The 20,378-nt window shown below is 41.1% G+C and overlaps 1 protein-coding gene across 1 annotated transcript in view; it reads right to left on the bottom strand.

Annotated features, from left to right (window-relative positions):
• Positions 1-20,378, bottom strand: part of LOC111969188 (protein kinase C-binding protein NELL1-like) — a 460,771-nt gene that overhangs the window by 338,372 nt on the left and 102,021 nt on the right. The window contains exon 4 of the mRNA XM_070445292.1: positions 6,516-6,686. Within this exon, the coding sequence (XP_070301393.1) occupies positions 6,516-6,686 (171 nt within the window). The remainder of the gene's footprint in view (positions 1-6,515; positions 6,687-20,378) is intronic.

The following is a 20,378-nucleotide window of genomic DNA, read 5'->3' as shown; positions in this document are numbered from 1 at the left end:
AGACCAACGTCAAATACCTAATTACTCATCTTAAAACATTTCTGAAAAATACACAGCGTACAGCAAATGAAAGCCCAACATCTTGTAAATCCAGCCAATATGTCAGATTTTTTAAGTGTTTTACAGCGAAAACACAATATAGCATTATATTAGCTTAGCACAATAGCCAGAAACACAAGCAATTTACCAGCAGCACAGGTTAGCGATCGTAACAATACAGCAAAATATATATAATTTTGGACTAACCTTGATATACTTCATCAGATGACAGTCCTGTAACATCATATTACACAAGGCATATAGGTTTTGTTCGAAAATGTGCATATTTAGCAGCACAAATCGTGGTTATACAATGTGATCAGTGGCAACAGGTCATGCATTCTGGCCGGCGCCATCTTGGAAAGGCACCTAATCTAATCAATAAATAATCGTAAACTTGACTAAAAAATACAGGTTGGACAGCAAATGAAAGATGCATTAGTTATTAATGCAACCGCTGAGTTCGATTTTTAAAATTAACGTTACTAGACATACAGTGTGCGTTACAGCCAGACTAGTGCCGCAATAATGGCGGACAAATCCGTTTACATTTTTCCACATAAATAAGGAATAACATCATAAATAGCTCTTACTTTTGGACGAGCTTCCATCAGAATCTTGGGCAAGGTGTCCTTTGTCCAAAATAATCGTTGCTTGGTTGTAAAACGTCGTCTTCAACTTCGGAATTAGCAGCTAACAATAGCTATGTGGCCACAACATGCCCAAATCCTCAAAACGCAATACTAAGGAAATTCCGAAAATAGCAATATACTCGCATAAACTGATATAACTCGGTTTAAAATAACTTCGTTATGATGTTTCTAACAACTATATCGAATTAAATTACAGACGGATATATCTAAGGCTGATAACTGAGCGTTTCAAAATGCCATCCTGAGGTCTTGCTTTGCGTAATGACGAATGTCGAAAAGAGAGCTCCCTTCGTTCCTTGGCCTTTTATAAGCTCTGAGAACTACGTAGAAACTCCATTCCACTTCTCATTGGTTACTGACATCCAGGGGAAGGCGGGTGGAGTTCATGTCGACCCATAGGATACATACAGAGCTTTAAACTGATCTGAGAACAGAGCCTCGTTTTCAGACCTTCGCAGTTCCTGTCATGAATTTCGCTGCAGAAAGAGTTCTGGTTCACCCACAGACATAATTCAAACGGTTTTAGAAACTAGAGATTGTTTTCTATCCAATAGTAATGATAATATGCATATTGTACGAGCAAGAATTGAGTACGAGGCAGTTTAATTTGGGAACGATAAATGTCCAAGTTGAAACAGCACCCCCTGTAGTGTCAAGAGGGGTTAAGACTCTTTATGTCATGCGTATGAAGGCTTTGTTTATGCTGTCTGAATGCTACATAATCACCACTGTAAGTAAAGTGATACCAAACTCAAAACAAGGACGAAGTATCTATTCCCGCATCACAATTGATAAAACTAGGATTCATAGATCAGATATACATGGATTAATAATGTAGAGACGTCTGTGTTGCTAGCCAAGCAAATCAAATCAAACTTTTTTTGTCATATGCGCCGAATACAACAAGTGTAGACCTTACCATGAAATGCTTACTTACAAGCCATTAACCAACAGTCAAGAAGAGTTAAGAAAATATTTACCAAATAAACAAAAGTAAAAAATTATAAAAAGAAACACTAGAAAAGAACTACCGGTACCGAGTCAATGCGCGGGGGTACATGTTAGTCGAGGTAATTTGTACATGTAGGTAGGGGTGAAGTGACTATGCATAGACAATAAACAGCAAGTAGCAGTAGTGTACAAAACAAATGGAGGTGGGGGGGTCAATGTAAATAGTCCAGTGGCCATTGTTCAGGAGTCTTATGGCTTGGGGGTAGAAGCTGTTAAGGGCCTTTTGGTCCTAGACTTGGCACTCCGTTATCGCTTGCCGTGCGGTAGCAGAGAAAACAGTTTATGACTTGGGTGACTGGAGTCTCTGACCATTTTTTGGGCCTTCCTCTGACACCGCCCATTATATTGGTCCTGGATGGCAGGAAGCTTGGCCCCAGTGATGTACTGGGCCGTACGCACTACCTTCTGTAGCGCCTTACGGTCAGATGCCGAGCAGTCGCCGTTCCTGGCGGTTATGCCACCGTCAGGATGCTCTCGATGGTGTAGCTGTATTACTTTTTGAGGATCTGGGGACCCAATCAGCTACACTGATTGCAGTTTATTTAACAAGTGACATCAATAAGGGATCATAGCTTTAACCTCGATTCACCTGGTCAGTCTATGTCATGGAAAGAGCACGTGTTCTTCATGTTTTGTATACTCAGTGTACACACACGTACAGATGGATGTTGTGTTGTAGATATATAGTAGTAGAGCAGTGGCTAGAGGGCACAGACTTAATGAGTTGTGAAATATTTTGTGTAATGTAATGTAATATAACTGCCTTAATCTTGCTGGACCCCAGGAAGAGTAGTTGCTGCCTTGGCAGCAGCTAATGGGCATCCATAATAAATACAAATTACAAAAGAATGTCCCAACCCATGTTTTGACAAGTGAATGAGAACTTGCCTTCCCTCCCATTTGATCAATGCCAAATGCATGTAATTGGCAACTAAGAGATATGCTCGTCGTACAAATTCAGCATAGCTGGCTAGCAAAGTGATTCACATTTCATGGTAGCTAATCAAATAACACCTCCACTGAAAAACATCCTCCCAGCAGTTAGCTAGCTAACGTTAGGCTCTGTGTTTTTAGTTAGCTAAATAAATATCTACAAAAATAGATAAGCTAGCCTATTAGCCACGTTATGACTGGCATTTGTGCGTTTTTGTCCAACATTTTGAGTAATTGAAACTGAAACGAAGGGCTGGAGGCAGCAATCAATATACCAGGCCAGCTGTGCTTTACAACCTGATATTTGTTGGACTACCAAGAAATGTATCGGTGAATTAGATATATTATTCATGTGTTGAATTGCATCCCTCTATTCTGCCAACAATACCTTATTCTATGTCAATGGAAATTTGAGTCAAATTTAACCTATTTTTAAAACCCTTTATAAAGTTGGATTTGTAGCATAAACTGGGAATTCAATATATTGTACTGATATTATGATTTACTGTTTGTTTCTGTCACGGATTCCCCCGGTACTGCTGCTCATTCCGTTGTCCAACTCCGGAGGTCTATGTCACCGGCCTTCTAAGCATCACCGAACTGGATCATTACCACCAATCCCAGACTGTCTTGTCTATTTACGTACACCTGGTTCCCATTCAGCCTGATTAGTATGTGTATATATGTGCCCTCTGTTCCCCATTGTCCTTGTTGATTATTGTTCCATGTCCGTTGGTCTGGTGCTCTGTTGTATCGGCTTGCGTGTTATCATGTTAGTGTGCACTTGTTATTACGGGTCCCGTCCCGTGTATTGTTATTACGGGTCTCGTCCCGTGTATTTATTCGAGTTTTAACACCTCGCTCTTTGTTTGGGTTACAGTCCTGTGTTATATACACCGCAGTTCAAAAGTTTGGGGTCACTTAGAAATGTCATTGTTTTTGAAAGGAAAGCACATTTTTTGTCCAGTAAAATAACATCAAATTGATCAGAAATAGAGTGTAGACATTGTTAATGTTGTAAATGACTATTGTAGCTGGAAACGGCAGATTTATTATGAAATATCTACATAGGCTTACAGAGGCCCATTATCAGCAACCATCACTCCTGTGTTCCAATGGCACGTTGTGTTAGCTAATCCAAGTTTATCATTTTAAAAGGCTAGCTGATCATTAGAAAACTGTGGCGGTGATTAAAGAAGCAATAAAACTGTCCTTCGTTAGTTGAGTATCTGGAGCATCAGCATTTGTGGGTTCGATTACAGGCTTAACATGGCCAGAAACAAATAACTTGTCAGACGCCTCACAAGTCCTCAACTGGCAGCTTCGTTAAAGAGTACCCGCAAAACATCAGTCTCAACTTCAACAGTGAAGAAACGACTCCGGGATGCTGGCCTTTGAGACTGTAATCGAAGCATATTGAAGTTAGAAACAATAGGATTTGAAGGAATAGGCTACAACTCTAAGACAAGCATGGGGACTGGTCTTGATAAATTCTTATTTACAAGGACAGCCTACTCCTTCCTCCCCATTGGGGAATTGAACCCCGGTCTCCCGCGTGCCCGCACGACATGGGGATTCTTTAGCTAAATAGCCCAGCACTGTAGCCTACTCCCGACTGTCACAATGTACAAGAAACCCAGAGGGTTTTTCATTTTTCTTGGAATAGAAACACCATAATATTAATCAAGCAAAATGTCTTACAATCAGACCCATATACTATGTTCTTACAGAAAAAGGTTTCAAATTGGCTAATACAGCCACTATTGAGGGCTATCAAATGCTTCTCAAAGATGCCATCTGGTGGTCAAACTAGCACTAACTAGCATTAATGGTACCAGTGGTTGGCACGTTACAGAATTCTGCGGCACCACGCAAGCTGTGCTGCAGTACCCTGCATCTTTTAAAGGACGAACCACTGTAGTCACACAGCAATCCGTAAAGCCAGCTACTTGCAGTGTAAAAAATTCATGTAATTGTACTGATTTTTTCTTCATAATAATAATAAACAAATTATTGTACAATTACAGTAATAATATCTAATTGTTTGTTTACCCTGTAAAATAATGCTTCAATTATAACAAATTTTGGCATTTTTCAATTTTTTTTATGGGAAATTATTCTAATTTTACATATGGAAAAGTACTTATGTGGATATCAGAGTCTTTAAGTTAACTGTAAATAAAATAACAAAATTATTTTATATTAGAGTTTAACAGTAATTCTATAGAAATACAAAATAAAAATACAGTAATTTCTGATTAAAATAGGTGTTTAAGCTGTAAATCAACTTGACAATTTCGTATAAATACACCCTAAATCAAAGATCATCAACTAGATTCAGCCACGTGCCGATTTTTTTCTGGAGCGGATGGTCGGGGGCCAGAACATAATTGAGCAATAAGGCCCAAGGGGGTGTGGTACGTGGCAAATACACCACAGCTAAGGGCTGTTCTTATGCATGATGCAACGCGGAATGCCTGGCTACAGCCCTTAGCTGGGGTATATTGACCATGTACCACAAAACCCAGAGGTTCCTTATTGCTGATTAAACTGGTTACCAACATAATTAGAACAGTAAAAATAAATGTTTTGGCATACCCGTGGTATACGGTCTGATATGCCACGGCTGTCAGCCAAACAACATTCAGGGTCAAAGCACCCAGTTTTTAATCACAAATGATTTGTAGACTGCAAATTGACAGCAAAAAGCCCAAACTGATATAATGTTTGACTAAAACACAATCATTTCAAACCTCTCTATTACGCGTGGGAATACTTGGGAAAATAATTTGTACATTAAATCCAGTGGAGCTTATGTCCTGGTGTTTTTACAGTATGTTATGTCCAATAAATAAAGAAAGAAAGAAACACTGGGGGGTGGGAGTAAATTGGCCGAATTCAGAGTCATTCTGGTTCATCTGTTCTGTTGCATTGTTATCACATGCTAAAGTTGAACACTGACAGTTTTGTAGCTTTAATGAGACTTATGAGACTCTCTCTCTCTCTCTCTCTGTGTGTGTGTGTGTGTGTGTGTTGTGGTGTGTTGTGTGTGTGTGTGTGTGTGTGTGTGTGTGTGTGTGTGTGTGTGTGGTGTGTGTGTGTGTGTGTGTGTGTGTGTGTGTGTGTTGTGTGCGCCATATTTGTGTGCATAAGTATGTGCATGTGTAAGATATGTGACACAAATACAGATGCCTACAGTCTACAGCTTGTTCTCTCTTATCCCATACTGTCTGCAGTCCGTCACCAGATAACATAGATGTTAACAAATTTTACCTTGATGAGCACACAGAGCTTATCAAGTTTGTGACACTTCTCGGGGACACTGGTGACACTCGCTGAATGCTCAAAGGGAACGTGGCAATGGAGAAGGCTGGGAATATCACCAGCCTCTCAACGTGTGTGTGTGTGTGTGTGTGTGTGTGTGTGTGTGTGTGTGTGTGTGTGTGTGTGTGTGTGTGTGTGTGTGTGTGTGTGTGTGTGTGTGTGTGTGTGTTGTGTGTTGTGTGTGTGTGTGTGTTGTGGTGAAGCTGTGGTGCTTGTGTGTGTATATGTATATGTGCGTGAGTTACTGCATGTGGACGAGTGTATTAGTGCACGTGTGTGTGCATCCACCTGTGAGTTACTACAGTGTTAGTTCACAGCAGTATCAGGGGTTTCACCTCTGACAATATCTTGCTAGCTATGACGCTATTTTAGGCTAAAGGTGACATGAGTGTTGCCAGTTATAGAAACACCTCGTCATCTCTTTTAAGGTTCAAGCTAGGTAGGTAGTATGGAATGTACTGTAGCACTCATGGAGATGGCTAGATTGTATGCTACCCAATAGGTGTGTAAGCGTGCGTGCACGTACATGTGTTTATGCCTGCGTGTGTCGTTTACCTGTTGCAGTCGACATGCAGCAATAGGTGTGTAGCGCTGATGGAGAGGGCTATCTTGTGCCACTGGCCGTCGGCTAGTCGGTAGGGGAAGGACTCTGAGCGAGGCTTGCCTTTGTGGCTGTAGTGGTAGCGGATCTCCTCCCTCAGGCCACTGCTCTCCAGCTCAAAGTAACTGCAGCGGAGGAGAGGGCAAAGGTTAGAGGTAGAGTTCAGAGATCACTGAAGCGCTTAAAGCACCTGAGCAATATGGAGAAGGATTTAGCTTGGGGATATGAGGTGATGCAACGGGGGAATGTGGTGTGATAATATTCAACATACATACATTCAGCTGCATGAGAATTATTTGTAAAGGCAACAGTAATATATTTAACGACACCACACCATTACAGTCAGGGGTAATTGGCATCTTGGAGCTGTTTGTTATCATACTGCCAGCATTAAAACATGTGAATAGTCTTTAACACAAAAAGCAATAGAAAACCAAGCCAGATAATAACGCACACAGCAAAATAATAATACAAATAATCTAAAAGACATTCAAGGTTCGACTGACAAGAGAAGATGAAAAAAGAGAAAAGGACAGGAGAGAAGAGAAAATAACAGGAGAGAAAAGAACCCAAAAAAAAGAGAAAAGGTCTGAAGAGAACTGACGAGAAGAGTCTGCTGCCTGTCTGAAGAAGAAAATTAGGAGAAAATTAAAAAAGGACAGCAGGAGAGGCGCAGAGGTAAAGCAGAAGAGAGAGTGAGCTTCCAGAGGAGAATGATGTAGGAGTGTGTCTCTAAAGCTGTCTGTCTCTAAACCTGTCCAGCATTGCACACACAGGGAGGAGCGGCACCATAAACCTTCAATTGGGCGTAATGACCCAGGCCCAGAAATCTCCTTTCCCCCATACAGCCCCTGCCCTCCCCAAACTGTCACTCAGGCACTGATCAGCCACGCTAAATTAAGAGCCAGGCGGCCACAGCCAGCACCCAGGGAACCGTAGCCAGCCAGCCGTGACATTTCTGTTTCCTCAAAAACTGCTGCACACTGGCCCCTTGAAACAACCCCCAGCTTCCTGTTTCCAACCCCCAGACTCCACCACACACGCAAATGCACATATGTACGCACACACACCACATACGCACATATACACACACACACAGTGTCCCAACTCACACACACACATCAGCCCAGCCATGTCCCATCCATATTCATGCCCAGTGAGGGTACAACCAACCCGCTCTGTAGAATACCAAGTGAGGCTCCGTTCTGGGAAGCTGGATTTATCCCTCTCCCAATTCTCAGTCCGTCAAAAAACTAAGAACAACTTGTGATAACTCTACCAAACAGCACTGGCATGTGAGACGCGGAAATATTATGTATATGGCCGTGGTTTCAATGGGTTGTGGATCAAATGAAGGGAGATTAACTCAAATGTGGCGTGAATTAATGAAGTTGAAAACCCTTAGAGCATATGTCTGCGTCCCAAATGGAACCCTATTCCCTATATAACACACTATTTTTGACAAAAGCCATATGGGCTCTGGTCAAAAGGAAGTACACTTAATAGGAAAGAGGGTGCCATTTGGGTGAACCTATTCCCACTGCAATGTTCAGGAGCTGTTCAAGAGAAACAGACAGACAAAACAGCTCCAGACAGACAGTTGACAGCTTCAAAAGCCTTCATTGCCTCTTATTAAATCACACCAGGTGCAACCATGTAAACCGTGACGTAACCCATGCCAGCGGACAACCAACCAACACCCACTCTTCAACGTTTAAGAGCCACCATTAAATCAACACACCTACTCTGTACCCAGGCAACTGCCACCTCTAAATTACCAACCTTGTTGCTGGGCATTACAACGTACATTCACATGCATCCAAGTCTCCCTGCATGTTCATTAGCGGCTGGAATCTTTTCATAAAGAGATTAATCAGAATCAGAACCTCCCTAATCCAGGTTTCTGTTGTCCCTTTACAATATGAGTTGTTTGTAAATAGAGGCCAGTGGGCTAAATTTGGGACGTGATGTCTTAATTACGGGATGTGATGTCTTAATAGCCAGATTACAACCAACTGGTCCATTACAATCAGGCATAAAAGCATTTTTCGCTATCAAGATGTCTTGGGAAAGATATCATCTTTTGCTTATCTGGTTGCTACACAGACGTTAGCAAAACGTACTAGTCTTCTTAGGGATAGGCGTCCCGTCAACGGGACAATTGTAAATCGTGTAGCACCTTGTGTCATGATCGCAGATTCTAGAGAAACAACAAATGTCGGTACATATGTGTCTTCTATCAGCTGAAAGCTTAAATTCTTGTTAATATAACTGCACTGTCCAAATTACAGTAGCTATTACTGCAAAAAAATGCCATGCTGTTTGAGGAGAACTCAAAACAACAAAACACTTTTTTTCACAGCGACAGGTTTGATAGGTAAAGTCCCGCCTTATCTCTGCTCGCTGGTCACCATAGCTGCACCCACCCGTAGCACGCGTTCCAGCAGGTATATCTCACTTGTCACTTCCAAAGCCAATTCCTCCTTATGCCGCCTCTCCTTCCAATTCTCTGCTGCCAATGACTGGAACTGTCACGTTCTGACCTTAGTTCTTTTGTTATGTCTTTGTTTTAGTTGGTCAGGGCGTGAGTTGGGTGGGTTGTCTATGTTCGTTTTTCTATGTTGTGTTTTGCGTTTGGCCTGGTATGGTATGGTTCTCAATCAGAGGCAGGTGTCGTTAATTGTCTCCGATTGAGAATCATACTTAGGTAGCCTTTTTCCACCTGTGTTTCGTGGGTGATTATTTTCTGTTCTGTGTTTTGTATTCTCACCGTTCAGGACTGTTTCGTTTCGTTCTCGTGTTTTGTTGTTTTTGTTCGAGTATTCGTTTTCATTAAAAGTGATAATGAATACTTACCACGCTGCACCTTGGTCCTCCTCTCTTTCTCCCAACGACGAACGTTACAGGAACGAACTACAAACATCTCTGAAACTGGAAACACTTATGTCCCTCACTAGCTTTAAGCACCAGCTGTCAGAGCAGCTCACAGATCACTGCAACTGTACATAGTCCATCTATAAATAGCCCAAACAACTACCTCTTCCCCTACTGTATTTATTTAGCTCCTTTGCTTCCCAGTATTTCTACTTTGCACACTCATCTACTGTCAAATCTACAATTCCAGTGTTTTAATTGCTATATTGTATTTACTTCGCCACCATGGCCTATTTATTGCCTTTACCTCCCTTATCTCACCTCATTTGCTCACATTGTATATAGACTATTTTTCTACTGTATTATTGACTGTATGTTTGTTTTACTCCATGTGTAACTCTGTGTTGTTATATGTGTCAAACTGCTTTGCTTTACCTGTTAAATAAAGGTGACAAAAAATATTTAAAAAAAGAATAATAATAACCAGTATACAACCTGACTATGATGTCATAAAATATGCTATCTCTGAAACCCAGAATGGAAATCTCGCGGCAGCTACTTGATTAAATTCTGGGGGGAGATGTATGAGAAAAAATACTAGAATGAAGAGCGGAAGAAGGGTGGTAATTGACCCTAGAGATCTTCTCAGGTCCTTTTTTAATATACTTCCTGTCACGCCCTGACCATAGAGAGCTGTTTATTCTCTGTGTTGGTTAGGTCGGGGTGTGATTAAGGGTGGGTTATCTAGGGAAATTATATACCTATGTTGGCCTGATTATGGTTCCCAATCAGAGGCAGCTTTTTATCGTTGTCTCTGATTGGGGATCATATTTAGCTAGCCATTTTCCCCATTATGATTTGTGGGATCTTGACTATGTGTGTAGTTGCTTTCTGCACTGCATGTAGCGTCACGTTTCGTTTATCCACTTTCTTGTTTTTGTTCTTTAAGTTTCTCAAATAAAAGGATGGAAACATACCACGCTGCATCTTGGTCCACTCCTTCAAACGATCGTGACACTTTCTAAACGTCAAATTTTTAGCATGAACAGATTGCCGCATGAATTGTACGTCATGATTATCAGCCAAAGAGCTGAATCCGACTGACTTTCTTCAACTCACCCTACTTTTCAGATGTCGAAAAGCTGTTGCGTAACATTTTGTTTGAACAATAGCAGGAGAAAAGAACACCAAATTAAGTTGTATCAACTGCCCAACGACCAGGTTGACCGTAATCGTTGGTAGTGGAAAGACATAGGAAGAGAGATCATGATACAGAAAGCAGTGAAGCATCTAGTAAAGAAAGCAGAAAGAGGGCCAAGCTAGGAAGCAAGAGTAATGATGAGTTGGAGTGGAAAGTGATGATGGTGTTTGATGAGACTACAGGGCTTCACTTACACCCTATCCGACTAAATAATGCCGTAGAGAAATAGGTAGTTGAAGTGAAATTAGCTCGGTTCATTGGAAATGGTAGACTGTTAATATTATGTGGCAGCCAGGCTCAGCAAGAAAATATTTTGAAAATGTAAAGCTTAATGGGAAAATGATTAAAATCCATGTCCCTGGTGCTTATGCTAGATTGAGGGGTCCTCACTTGGGTCCCAATATCTATGTCCACAGATGATATTAAAGAAAATCTGAAGGGAGGCAGAGTGATTGAGATCAAAAGGTTGATCAGTAGGAAAGCGGGTCAAAGAAGTGAAAGCTTATCAGTGATGCTGAGGTTTGAGAAAATCTTGCCTGGAAAAGTACAGATAAAATTCCTTTGTTTCAATGTTAGAGAATTTGTCCCATATGCACTGCGGTGTTTTAAATGCCAAAGAATGGGGCATGTAGCTGCTCATTGTAAAGGAACCAAAAGATCTGCCAAGGGTGGAGAGGCACATGATTATGGTGAATGTGAAGGTTAAGAGCTGTAATTGTGGAGGAGAACACAGTGCAGCATTTGGTGGATGCCAGGTACAGAGAGAGGCTAGAGAGGCTCAGAGATATAGGATCAGGCATGATGTTTGATATGTTTAGGACGGAAAACAGATTGGTAGAACTACAGTGAGGACTGATGGAGCTTACATGGATGTACCTGTAGTAAGTGGACCTACTGTCGGGGCTGGTGCTTCTGATGGTCCTGGCATGGTTTCGAGGCCCGTTCAGAAATCTTGTGCTCATGAATGTGTGGCGTCAAAGGACACTTTCATAATGATCAAAGTTGACTTCATAGATTTTATTTGTAAGGTTATCAATAGGACTCGGGTTGTGGAAAGCAGAAATGACAGGTTGAAGGTTGTTGTGGAGACTGCAAAAGAGATATTGGGGGAAATGGTTGTTAACATGCTAAACAATCCTAAGGGTGGAGTGTTTTAGCATGATATACTGTATATAAAGTTGAATGGGGTTGGGAAGGTTTTTTTGGGGTGGGAGGGTGTGGTAGAATTTAGGGATTTTTTTGGTATGGAATTTTATTTTCATGGTAATACAGAATTGGCCAGATCATGATTGATCTACATTCTAGCACAGTAGGAGACGAACCACATGGTTTCAAGCTATATTACGTTGTGATGATGATGGAAAGCTGTGAACTCCGGTTACTCGATACATGTTCTAACTGGTTCATCACTGGTAAGTCACTAACACTTGTTTGTATCTAACTAGCTATGTGTATTGAATAAAGCTTGCTATAGTTAGCTTGTAGTAAGGACTAGTGAGCAGTATCCATCCAAATAACAGCTATAATATTATTCTGAATTTGGATATTTATGCAAACCTGGAGATTCCATCAAATAGGTGTAGATATTGCCATTGCGCTACTTTGGGCCATTTGGTAGGGTTGTCTCCCCAGCTGGTCTCCGGAAAGTTGAAAGGATATAGAAAAGCCAAAAATAATCAACTTTTCTAAATACCTAGACCATTCAAAGGCAGGGAAATACTGTAAATAGGTACGTGACATATTTAAGACTGGCAAATTACTGTATATCGAGATTTACTTCTCTCCCTATCTAACCGGTGGAAAAAGCTAGGTGTAAACAAACAGTGACAATTGTAAAATGCAACAGCTTTACAAGGTTTACTGTCAGTGTTAACAGGTTGGGTAACTAATTAGAGTGGCAGAATAAGTATCATGCAAATAATTTGTTGTTGTGACATCAAGTACGTTAATAACTACACGTGAGGCAACTGAAAACATTAATTGAAACTAAATGAAAGTGGCAGTAGTTTGCTTAGAATGATACCAACGTTATGCTAATTACATGGGAGTAATGAGAGTACCCTACGGCTGTACCCTACTCGGGGGTGTGGTCACGCCTCACCTTGTGTGTCTATAGAAATACTGATGAAATTTCTCTATGCCGAAAACAGCTGCCAAACATCATTTTTTTATGTTGGCATAGCTCCTCTGTATGTGACAGTGCTCGACTCCCAAATGCTATAGGTTTCCTACCTTGCGTCAGGGCAGTGCCTAGTCCTGTCTCCGAAGCATTACACTGTCATAATAATAATAATAATAATTTATTACATTTCTACAGCACTTTTCATAGAATCTCAAAGCGCTTCAAGAGAAAAGAAAACAAGCAATGTATCATGACAGGTCAACCAATAGAGGCCAAGTCTTTGAAAGCTGCATCCTTCGACGAGGGAGAGGGTCAGTTCATGGCTTGAGCAGAGAGAACTGGTCAAGGGTTGGTGGATTATGGTAATGGAGTCTGCTGATGATCTTGTAGAGGGCAAGTCTGGGAACCAGCCTGACTCTTATAGCCACTCCACTCTGTGTAGCACCCACTTGGGTTCAGTGTTCAGAATAGTAGCCAGACGTCCTCACTATGAGCCTTCTCCCTCAGCAATACTGTATAACTCTATCCTCCATCCCTCTCGCTCCTCAAATTATGTTCTCAAAAGATCAGGAATTGGCAGCCAGGTGAAACAAAAAAGATGGTACTCTGTCAAGATGCATTTTTAAACCAAAAACATTAGCCAGCCAGCTAGCTAGGCAAGCCAAAAGTGTTAACTGTAGTGTCAGTTCATCTTCAGGGTGATAGTACTTCAGTACTGGTGCTTTGTCAATGGTGTCTTTCATCTTGAGGAACACCTCTTTGCACATCTTAATCCAATCCAACTGGCAGCTGTCTCAGTAACACACAGTTGTCAGATAAGTGCTCGTAGAACTCGGACAGATAGTTCACCATTCCGAGTAGTTGTACTCCTTTCAAATCTGACGGTCTTGGCATCTCTCGTATTGCTTAAACTTTCTCTGGATCGATTTTCAGTCCTTCCGATATCAGCAGGTGTCCAATGTATGGAACTTATTTTCTTCTCAGGCTGAACTTGTCTGTGTTCAGCTTTATGTTCTTTTCTCTGTATCTGTTCAGGAAAGCCCTCAGTTTCTCATCATGATCTATGTTCGCTATCTCCAGCTATCACCCTCTCCTGTAATCAAAATGTCATCTGCGATGATGTGTAAGCCCACCAGTCCTTGAATCCTTTGGGACATTTAAGGTGCTGGGCTAATTCCCATAGGCATCTTCAACCATCTAAATCTGCCACACAGTGTAGAGCATATGGTCAGTTAGCTTGACTCTACTTCTAGCTGTACGTGCCAGAAACCATTCTTGACGTCACACACTTTGAATACTCTTTCTTTGACAGGTAAGATGTCATCTATTGTTGGGATAGGAAAGTAACTTATCTTTAGTGCTTGTTTAGTGGTCTGGGGTCTACACATACAGTTGAACTCAGAAGTTTACATACACTTAGGTTGGAGTCATTAAAACTCATTTTTCAACCACTCCACAAATTTCTTGTTAATTAGCAAACTATGGTTTTGATAAGTCGGTTAGGACATCTACTTTGTGCATGACACAAGTCATTTTCCCAATAATTCTTTACAGACAGATTATTTCACTTATAATTAACTATCACAATTCCAGTTGGTCAGAAGTTCACATACACTAAGCTGACTGTGCCTTTAAACAGCTTGGAAAATTCCAGAAAATTATGTCATGGCTTTATAAGCTTCTGATAGGCTAATTGACATAATTTGAGTGAAGTGGAGGTGTACCTGTGGACGTATTTCAAGGCCTACCTTCAAACTCAGTGTCTCTTTTCTTGACATCATGGGAAAATCAAAAGAAATCAGCCAGAATTTGTTTTTGTAGATATCCACAAGTCTGGTTCATCCTCGGGAGCAATTTCCAAACGCCTTAAGGTAGCACGTCCGTCTGTACAAACAATAGTAAGCAAGTATAAACACCACACAGCCATCATTCCGCTCAGGAAGGAGACGCGATCTGTCTCCTAGAGATGAACGTACTTTGGTGCGAAACGTGCAATTCAATCTAAAAAAAAACAGCAAAGGAACTTGTGAAGATGCTGGAGGAAACAGGTACAAAAGTATCTATATCCACAGTAAAACGAGTCCTATATTGACCTAACCTGAAAGGCCACTCAGCAAGGAAGAAGCCACTGGTCCAAAATCGGCATAAAAAAGCCAGACTACGGTTTGCAACTGCATATGGGGACAAAGATCGTACTTTTTGGAGAAATGTCCTCTGGTCTGATGAAACAAAAATTTAACTGTTTGGCCATAATGACCATCGTTATGTTTGGAGAAAAAAGTGGGAGGCTTGCAAGCCGAAGAACACCATCCCAACCGTAAAGCACGGGGGTGGCAGCATCATGTTGCGGGGCAGCTTTGCTGCAGGAGGGACTGGTGCACTTCACAAAATAGATGAAAAATTATGTGGATATATTGAAGCAACATCTCAAGACATCAGTCAGGAAGTTAAAGCTTGGTCGCAAATGGGTCTTCCAAATGGACAATGACCCCAACCATACTTTCAAAGTTGTTGCAAAATGGCTTAAGGACAACAAAGTCAAGGTATTGGAGTGGCCATCACAAAGCCCTGACCTCAAGCCTATAGAAAATGTGTGGGCAGAACTGAAAAAATGTGTGCGAGCAAGCCTAACTCAGTTACACCAGCTCTGTCAGGAGGAATGGGCCAAAATTCACCCAATTTATTGTGGGAAGCTTGTGGAAGGCTACCCAAAATGTTTGACCCAAGATAAACAATTTAAAGGCACTGCTACCAAATTCTAATTGAGTATATGTAAACTTCTGACCCACTGGGAATGTGATGAAATAAATAAAAGCTACTATCTCTACTATTATTCTGACATTTCACATTCTTGAAATAAAGTGGTGATCCTAACTGACCTAAAACAGGGAATTTTTACTTGGATTAAATGTCAGGAATTGTGAAAAACTGAGTTTAAATGTATTTGGTTAAGGTGTATGTAAACTTCTGACTTCAACTGTATTTTCAGTTTACCATTTGGTTTCTTTACAACCACAAGGCTGCTTATCCAGTCCATGCTTTTCTCCACAGGTTTAATAATCCTTCTGCTGGGAGGGCTGTTTAGCTGTTATTTTAATGGTTTCATCATTACAATAAACATCAAACTCTAGACAGTCCATTTTCTTGTTTCGTGGATTTCTCCGTTTAATCTCTCATTTGCCCAGTGGCTTTAATGTGCTCTTGTTGAACATCACTAGGACTTGGTTTGTTTTCTCAACTGGTTCAGTAGATATATTGGGATTACATTACAGCTTTCTCCACAATCTAACTGACATCTCACTATTTCTTTGTCAATGCTTATTGCTACAAACAACAGACTAGGTCTCTTGTCTGTACTGCCCTTTGCTGTGATTAAAATCTCTGCAGTAACTCAGAATCTCATCTGTCTCAGTTAGGTTATGCACGAATTTTCCTTTCCCTTGCTTTGACATGCACTTTGCAGCAAAATTATTGTCCATCCCACACTTTTTACACTGCTTTCCAAAAGCCTATTTGTATTCCTCTCTTGCATTTTCCCACAATTTGCCTGAGATTGCATATTTTTCCCTTTTCTTTATTTGCTCTATATTTCATTGCATGTACTTCCTCAACTGTATTACTGTGACGGACCCCCCGGTACGGCTGCTCATTCCGTTCACCAGCTCTGGAGGTCTACATCACCAGCTTTCTAGGCTTCACTGAACGGGATTCATTATTATCAACCCCGGACTGTCTTGTCTCATTACACACACCTGGTTCCCATTCCCCCTGATTAGTATGTTATACGGTGGCAAGAAAAAGTATGTGAACCCTTTGGAATTACCTGGATTTATGCATACATTTGATCTGATCTTCATCTAAGTCACAACAATAGACAAACACACTGTGCTTAAACTAATAACACACAAATTATTGTATTTTTCTTGTCTATATTGAATACATAATTTAAACATTCGCAGTGTAGGTTGGGAAAAGTATGTGAACCCCTAGGCTAATGACTTCTCCAAAAGCGAATTGGAGTCAGGAGTCAACTAACCTGGAGTCGAATCCATGAAGCAAGATTGGAGATTTTGGTTAGAGTTGCCCTGCCCCATAAAAAACAGTCACAAAATTTGAGTTTGTTATTCACAAGATGCATTGCCTGATGTGAACCATGCCTCGAACAAAAGAGATCTCAGAAGACCTAATAATAAGAATTGTTGCCTTGCATAAAGCTGGAAACAGTTACAAAAGTATCTCTAAAAGTCAGTCCACGGTAAGACAAATTGTCTATAAATGGAGAAATTTCAGCACTGTTGCTACTCTCCCTAGTACTGGCCGTCCTGCAAAGATGACTGCAAGAGCACAGCGCAGAATGCTCAATGAGGTTAAGAAAAATCCTAGTGTCAGCTGAAGAAATCCAGAAATCTCTGGAAGATGCTATCATCTCTGTTGACGAGTCTACGATATGTAAAACACTAAACAAGAATGGTGTTCATGGGAGGACACCATGGAAGAAGACACTGTTGTCCAAAAAATACATTGCTGCACGTCTGAAGTTCGCAAAAGAGTACCTGGATGTTCTGCAGTGCTATTGGCAAAATATTCTGTGGACAGATGAAAATAAAGTTGCGTTGTTTGGAAGGAGCACAACACTATGTGTGGAGAAAAAAAGGCACAGCACAACAACAAACCTTTTCCCAACTGTAAACTATAGTGGAGGGAGCATCATGGTGTAATCCTCTAAATAATACACGGGACTAGACACGTAAATCAAGTGCACAAATACACGTGGCATCGAAGCCCATGCAACAGCACATACCTGCCAGCAGCATACCACCCTGCATCCCACTGCTGGCTTGCTTCTGAAGCTAAGCAGGGTTGGTTCTGGTCAGTCCCTGGATCGGAGACCAGATGCTGCTGGAAGTGGTGTTGGAGGGCCAGTAGAAGGCACTCTTTCCTCAGGTCTAAAAAATATCACAATTCCCCAGGGTAGTGATTGGGGACATTGCCCTGTGTAGGGTGCTGTCTTTCGGATGGGACGTTAAATGGGTGTCCTGACTCTTTGAGGTCATTAAAGATCCCATGGCACTTATTGTAAGAGTAGGGGTGTTAACCCTGGTGTCCTGGCTAATTCCCAAGCTGTCCCCCATACCATCATGGTCACTTAATCATCCCCAGCTTACAATTGGCTCATTCATCCCCCTCTCCCCTGTAACTATTCCCCAGGTTGTTGCTGTAAATGAGAATGTGTTCTCAGTCAACTTCCCTGGTAAAATAATGGTAATATAAATAAAATGGTTTGAGGCTGCCTCAGGGCCTGGACAGCTTGTTATCATTGATGGAAACATACATTTTTAAGTTTATCAAGACATTTTGCAGGAGAATGTAAGGCTATCTGTCTGCCAATTGAAGCTCAACAGCAGTTAGGTGATGCAACAGGACAACAACCCAAAAGACAGAAGTAAATCAACAACAGAATGGCTTGAACAGATACGCCTCCTGGAGTAGCCCAGTCAGTCCTGACACTGTGAGTGTGTTCAATAAAGACACGAAAAATTATAATTGTTTGTGTGTTATTAGTTTAAGCAGACTGTGTTTATCTATTGTTGTGACTTAGATGAAGATCAGATAACATTTTATGACCAATTTATGCAGAAATCCAGGTAATTATGGGTTCACATACTTTTTCTTCCCACTGTGTATGTGCCCTCTGTTCCCCATTGTCCTTGTCGGTTATTGTTACCATGTTCGTTGGTCCTGTGAGTACCTGTGCTGTTGCATTGTCTTCGACGCCACGTGTATTTGTGCACTTGTTTTACGTGTCTAGTCCCGTGTATTATTTAGAGGTTTACACCTCGCTCTTTTGTTTGGGTGGAGAAAATAAAAATCCCTATTACGTATTCCTGCGCCTGTCTCCAATCATTAGACAACGTGACAATTACCTTGACTTGTTTTACTGTTCTCACTTGACAACTCAGCAGCTCTACATATCTCCCTATATGCATATTTGTCTAATGTCAGGTTATCCTCTCTTAGCGGTCTCTCTCTAAGATGAAAGTTGTATGTGAACAAACAATTCTATCACAGATCAATGAGTCTTTATTATCACCAAAATTGCATGTACTGGCTAGGACTTTCATATTTATAATACTTCTGACCAGTCTTGTACATTTTTGGGATGCTACTTCACTGTCCTCCTCGCCGACGTTAAACACATCGTCTCACAGAGCTCCCTACCCCCAGTGGTGGAAAAAGTACCCAATCGCCATACTTGAGTAAACGTAAAGATACCTTCATAGAAAATGACTCAAGTAAAAGTGAAAGTCACCCAGTAAAATACAACTTGAGTAAAAGTCTAAATGTACTTAACTATCAAAAGTAAATGTAATTTCTAAAATATACTGAGGTATCAAAAGTATAAATCATTTCAAATTTCTCATATTAATAAGCAAACCAGACGGCACCATTTTCTTGTTTGTTTTTTAACTTACGGATAGCCAGAGTCACATTCAAAATGTACTTTTGGGTCTCAGGGAAAATGTACACTGCTCAAAAAAATAAAGGGAACACTTAAACAACACAATGTAACTCCAAGTCAATCACACTTCTGTGAAATCAAACTGTCCACTTAGGAAGCAACACTGATTGACAATAKATTTCACATGCTGTTGTGCAAATGGAATAGACAAKAGGTGGAAATTATAGGCAATTAGCAAMACACCCCCAATAAAGGAGTGGTTCTGCAGGTGGTGACCACAGACCACTTCTCAGTTCCTATGCTTCCTGGCTGATGTTTTGGTCACTTTTGAATGCTGGCGGTGCTTTCACTCMAGTGYTAGCATGAGACGGAGTCTACAACCCACACAAGTGGCTCAGGTAGTGCAGCTCATCCAGGAAGGCACATCAATGCGAGCTGTGGCAAGAAGGTTTGCTGTGTCTGTCAGCGTAGTGTCCAGAGCATGGAGGCGCTACCAGGAGACAGGCCAGTACATCAGGAAACGTGGAGGAGGCCGTTGGAGGGCAACAACCCAGCAGCAGGACCGCTACCTCCGTCTTTGTGCAAGGAGGAGCACTGCCAGAGCCCTGCAAAATGACCTCCAGCAGGCCACAAATGTGCATTCAAAAGACCCAAATGGATCTGAAACATAAAAATGTTTTGACTCGTCTGGTAGTGATGTTTCACATCTTCATTTTCTGTTCTATCTAAAATAATGGATTTATGGTTTACAGCTTAGTATTTTCACAATGACATCTCTATAGTTATATGGAGAATGTTATTTAGGTATTCAGAAATGTTTTCCTTATTTCTGTTTACCACATATTTGAGAGGCGAGGATTTTTTATGTGATGATTGCGTTCCAGACTGACAGCAGCGCATAATTCGGTTTGGTCCGTAACTAGGGCTTTAAACTGTGACCAAACATGCAATCAAATATTTAGTTGTGCGACCTAGGGTATTATTTTGGGAGCACCGTGCAAAATAATTATTCAATCCATAACAATACTTTGCTTCAAAACTCTTCTCTACAATGCTCAAACAAGACAGGCTATAAAAAAAATCAACCAGATAATAATTGTGATTAGGCTTTGCTTTACCTCAGCCTCCGATAGAGACCTCTCTCTTACTCCTGCGGCTGC

Source organism: Salvelinus sp. IW2-2015, linkage group LG10, assembly GCF_002910315.2.
Source record: "Salvelinus sp. IW2-2015 linkage group LG10, ASM291031v2, whole genome shotgun sequence".
NCBI classification, from domain to species: domain Eukaryota; kingdom Metazoa; phylum Chordata; class Actinopteri; order Salmoniformes; family Salmonidae; genus Salvelinus; species Salvelinus sp. IW2-2015.
The sequence above is the reverse complement of the archived record's forward strand: the minus strand, read 5'-3'. Positions and strand labels throughout refer to the sequence as shown.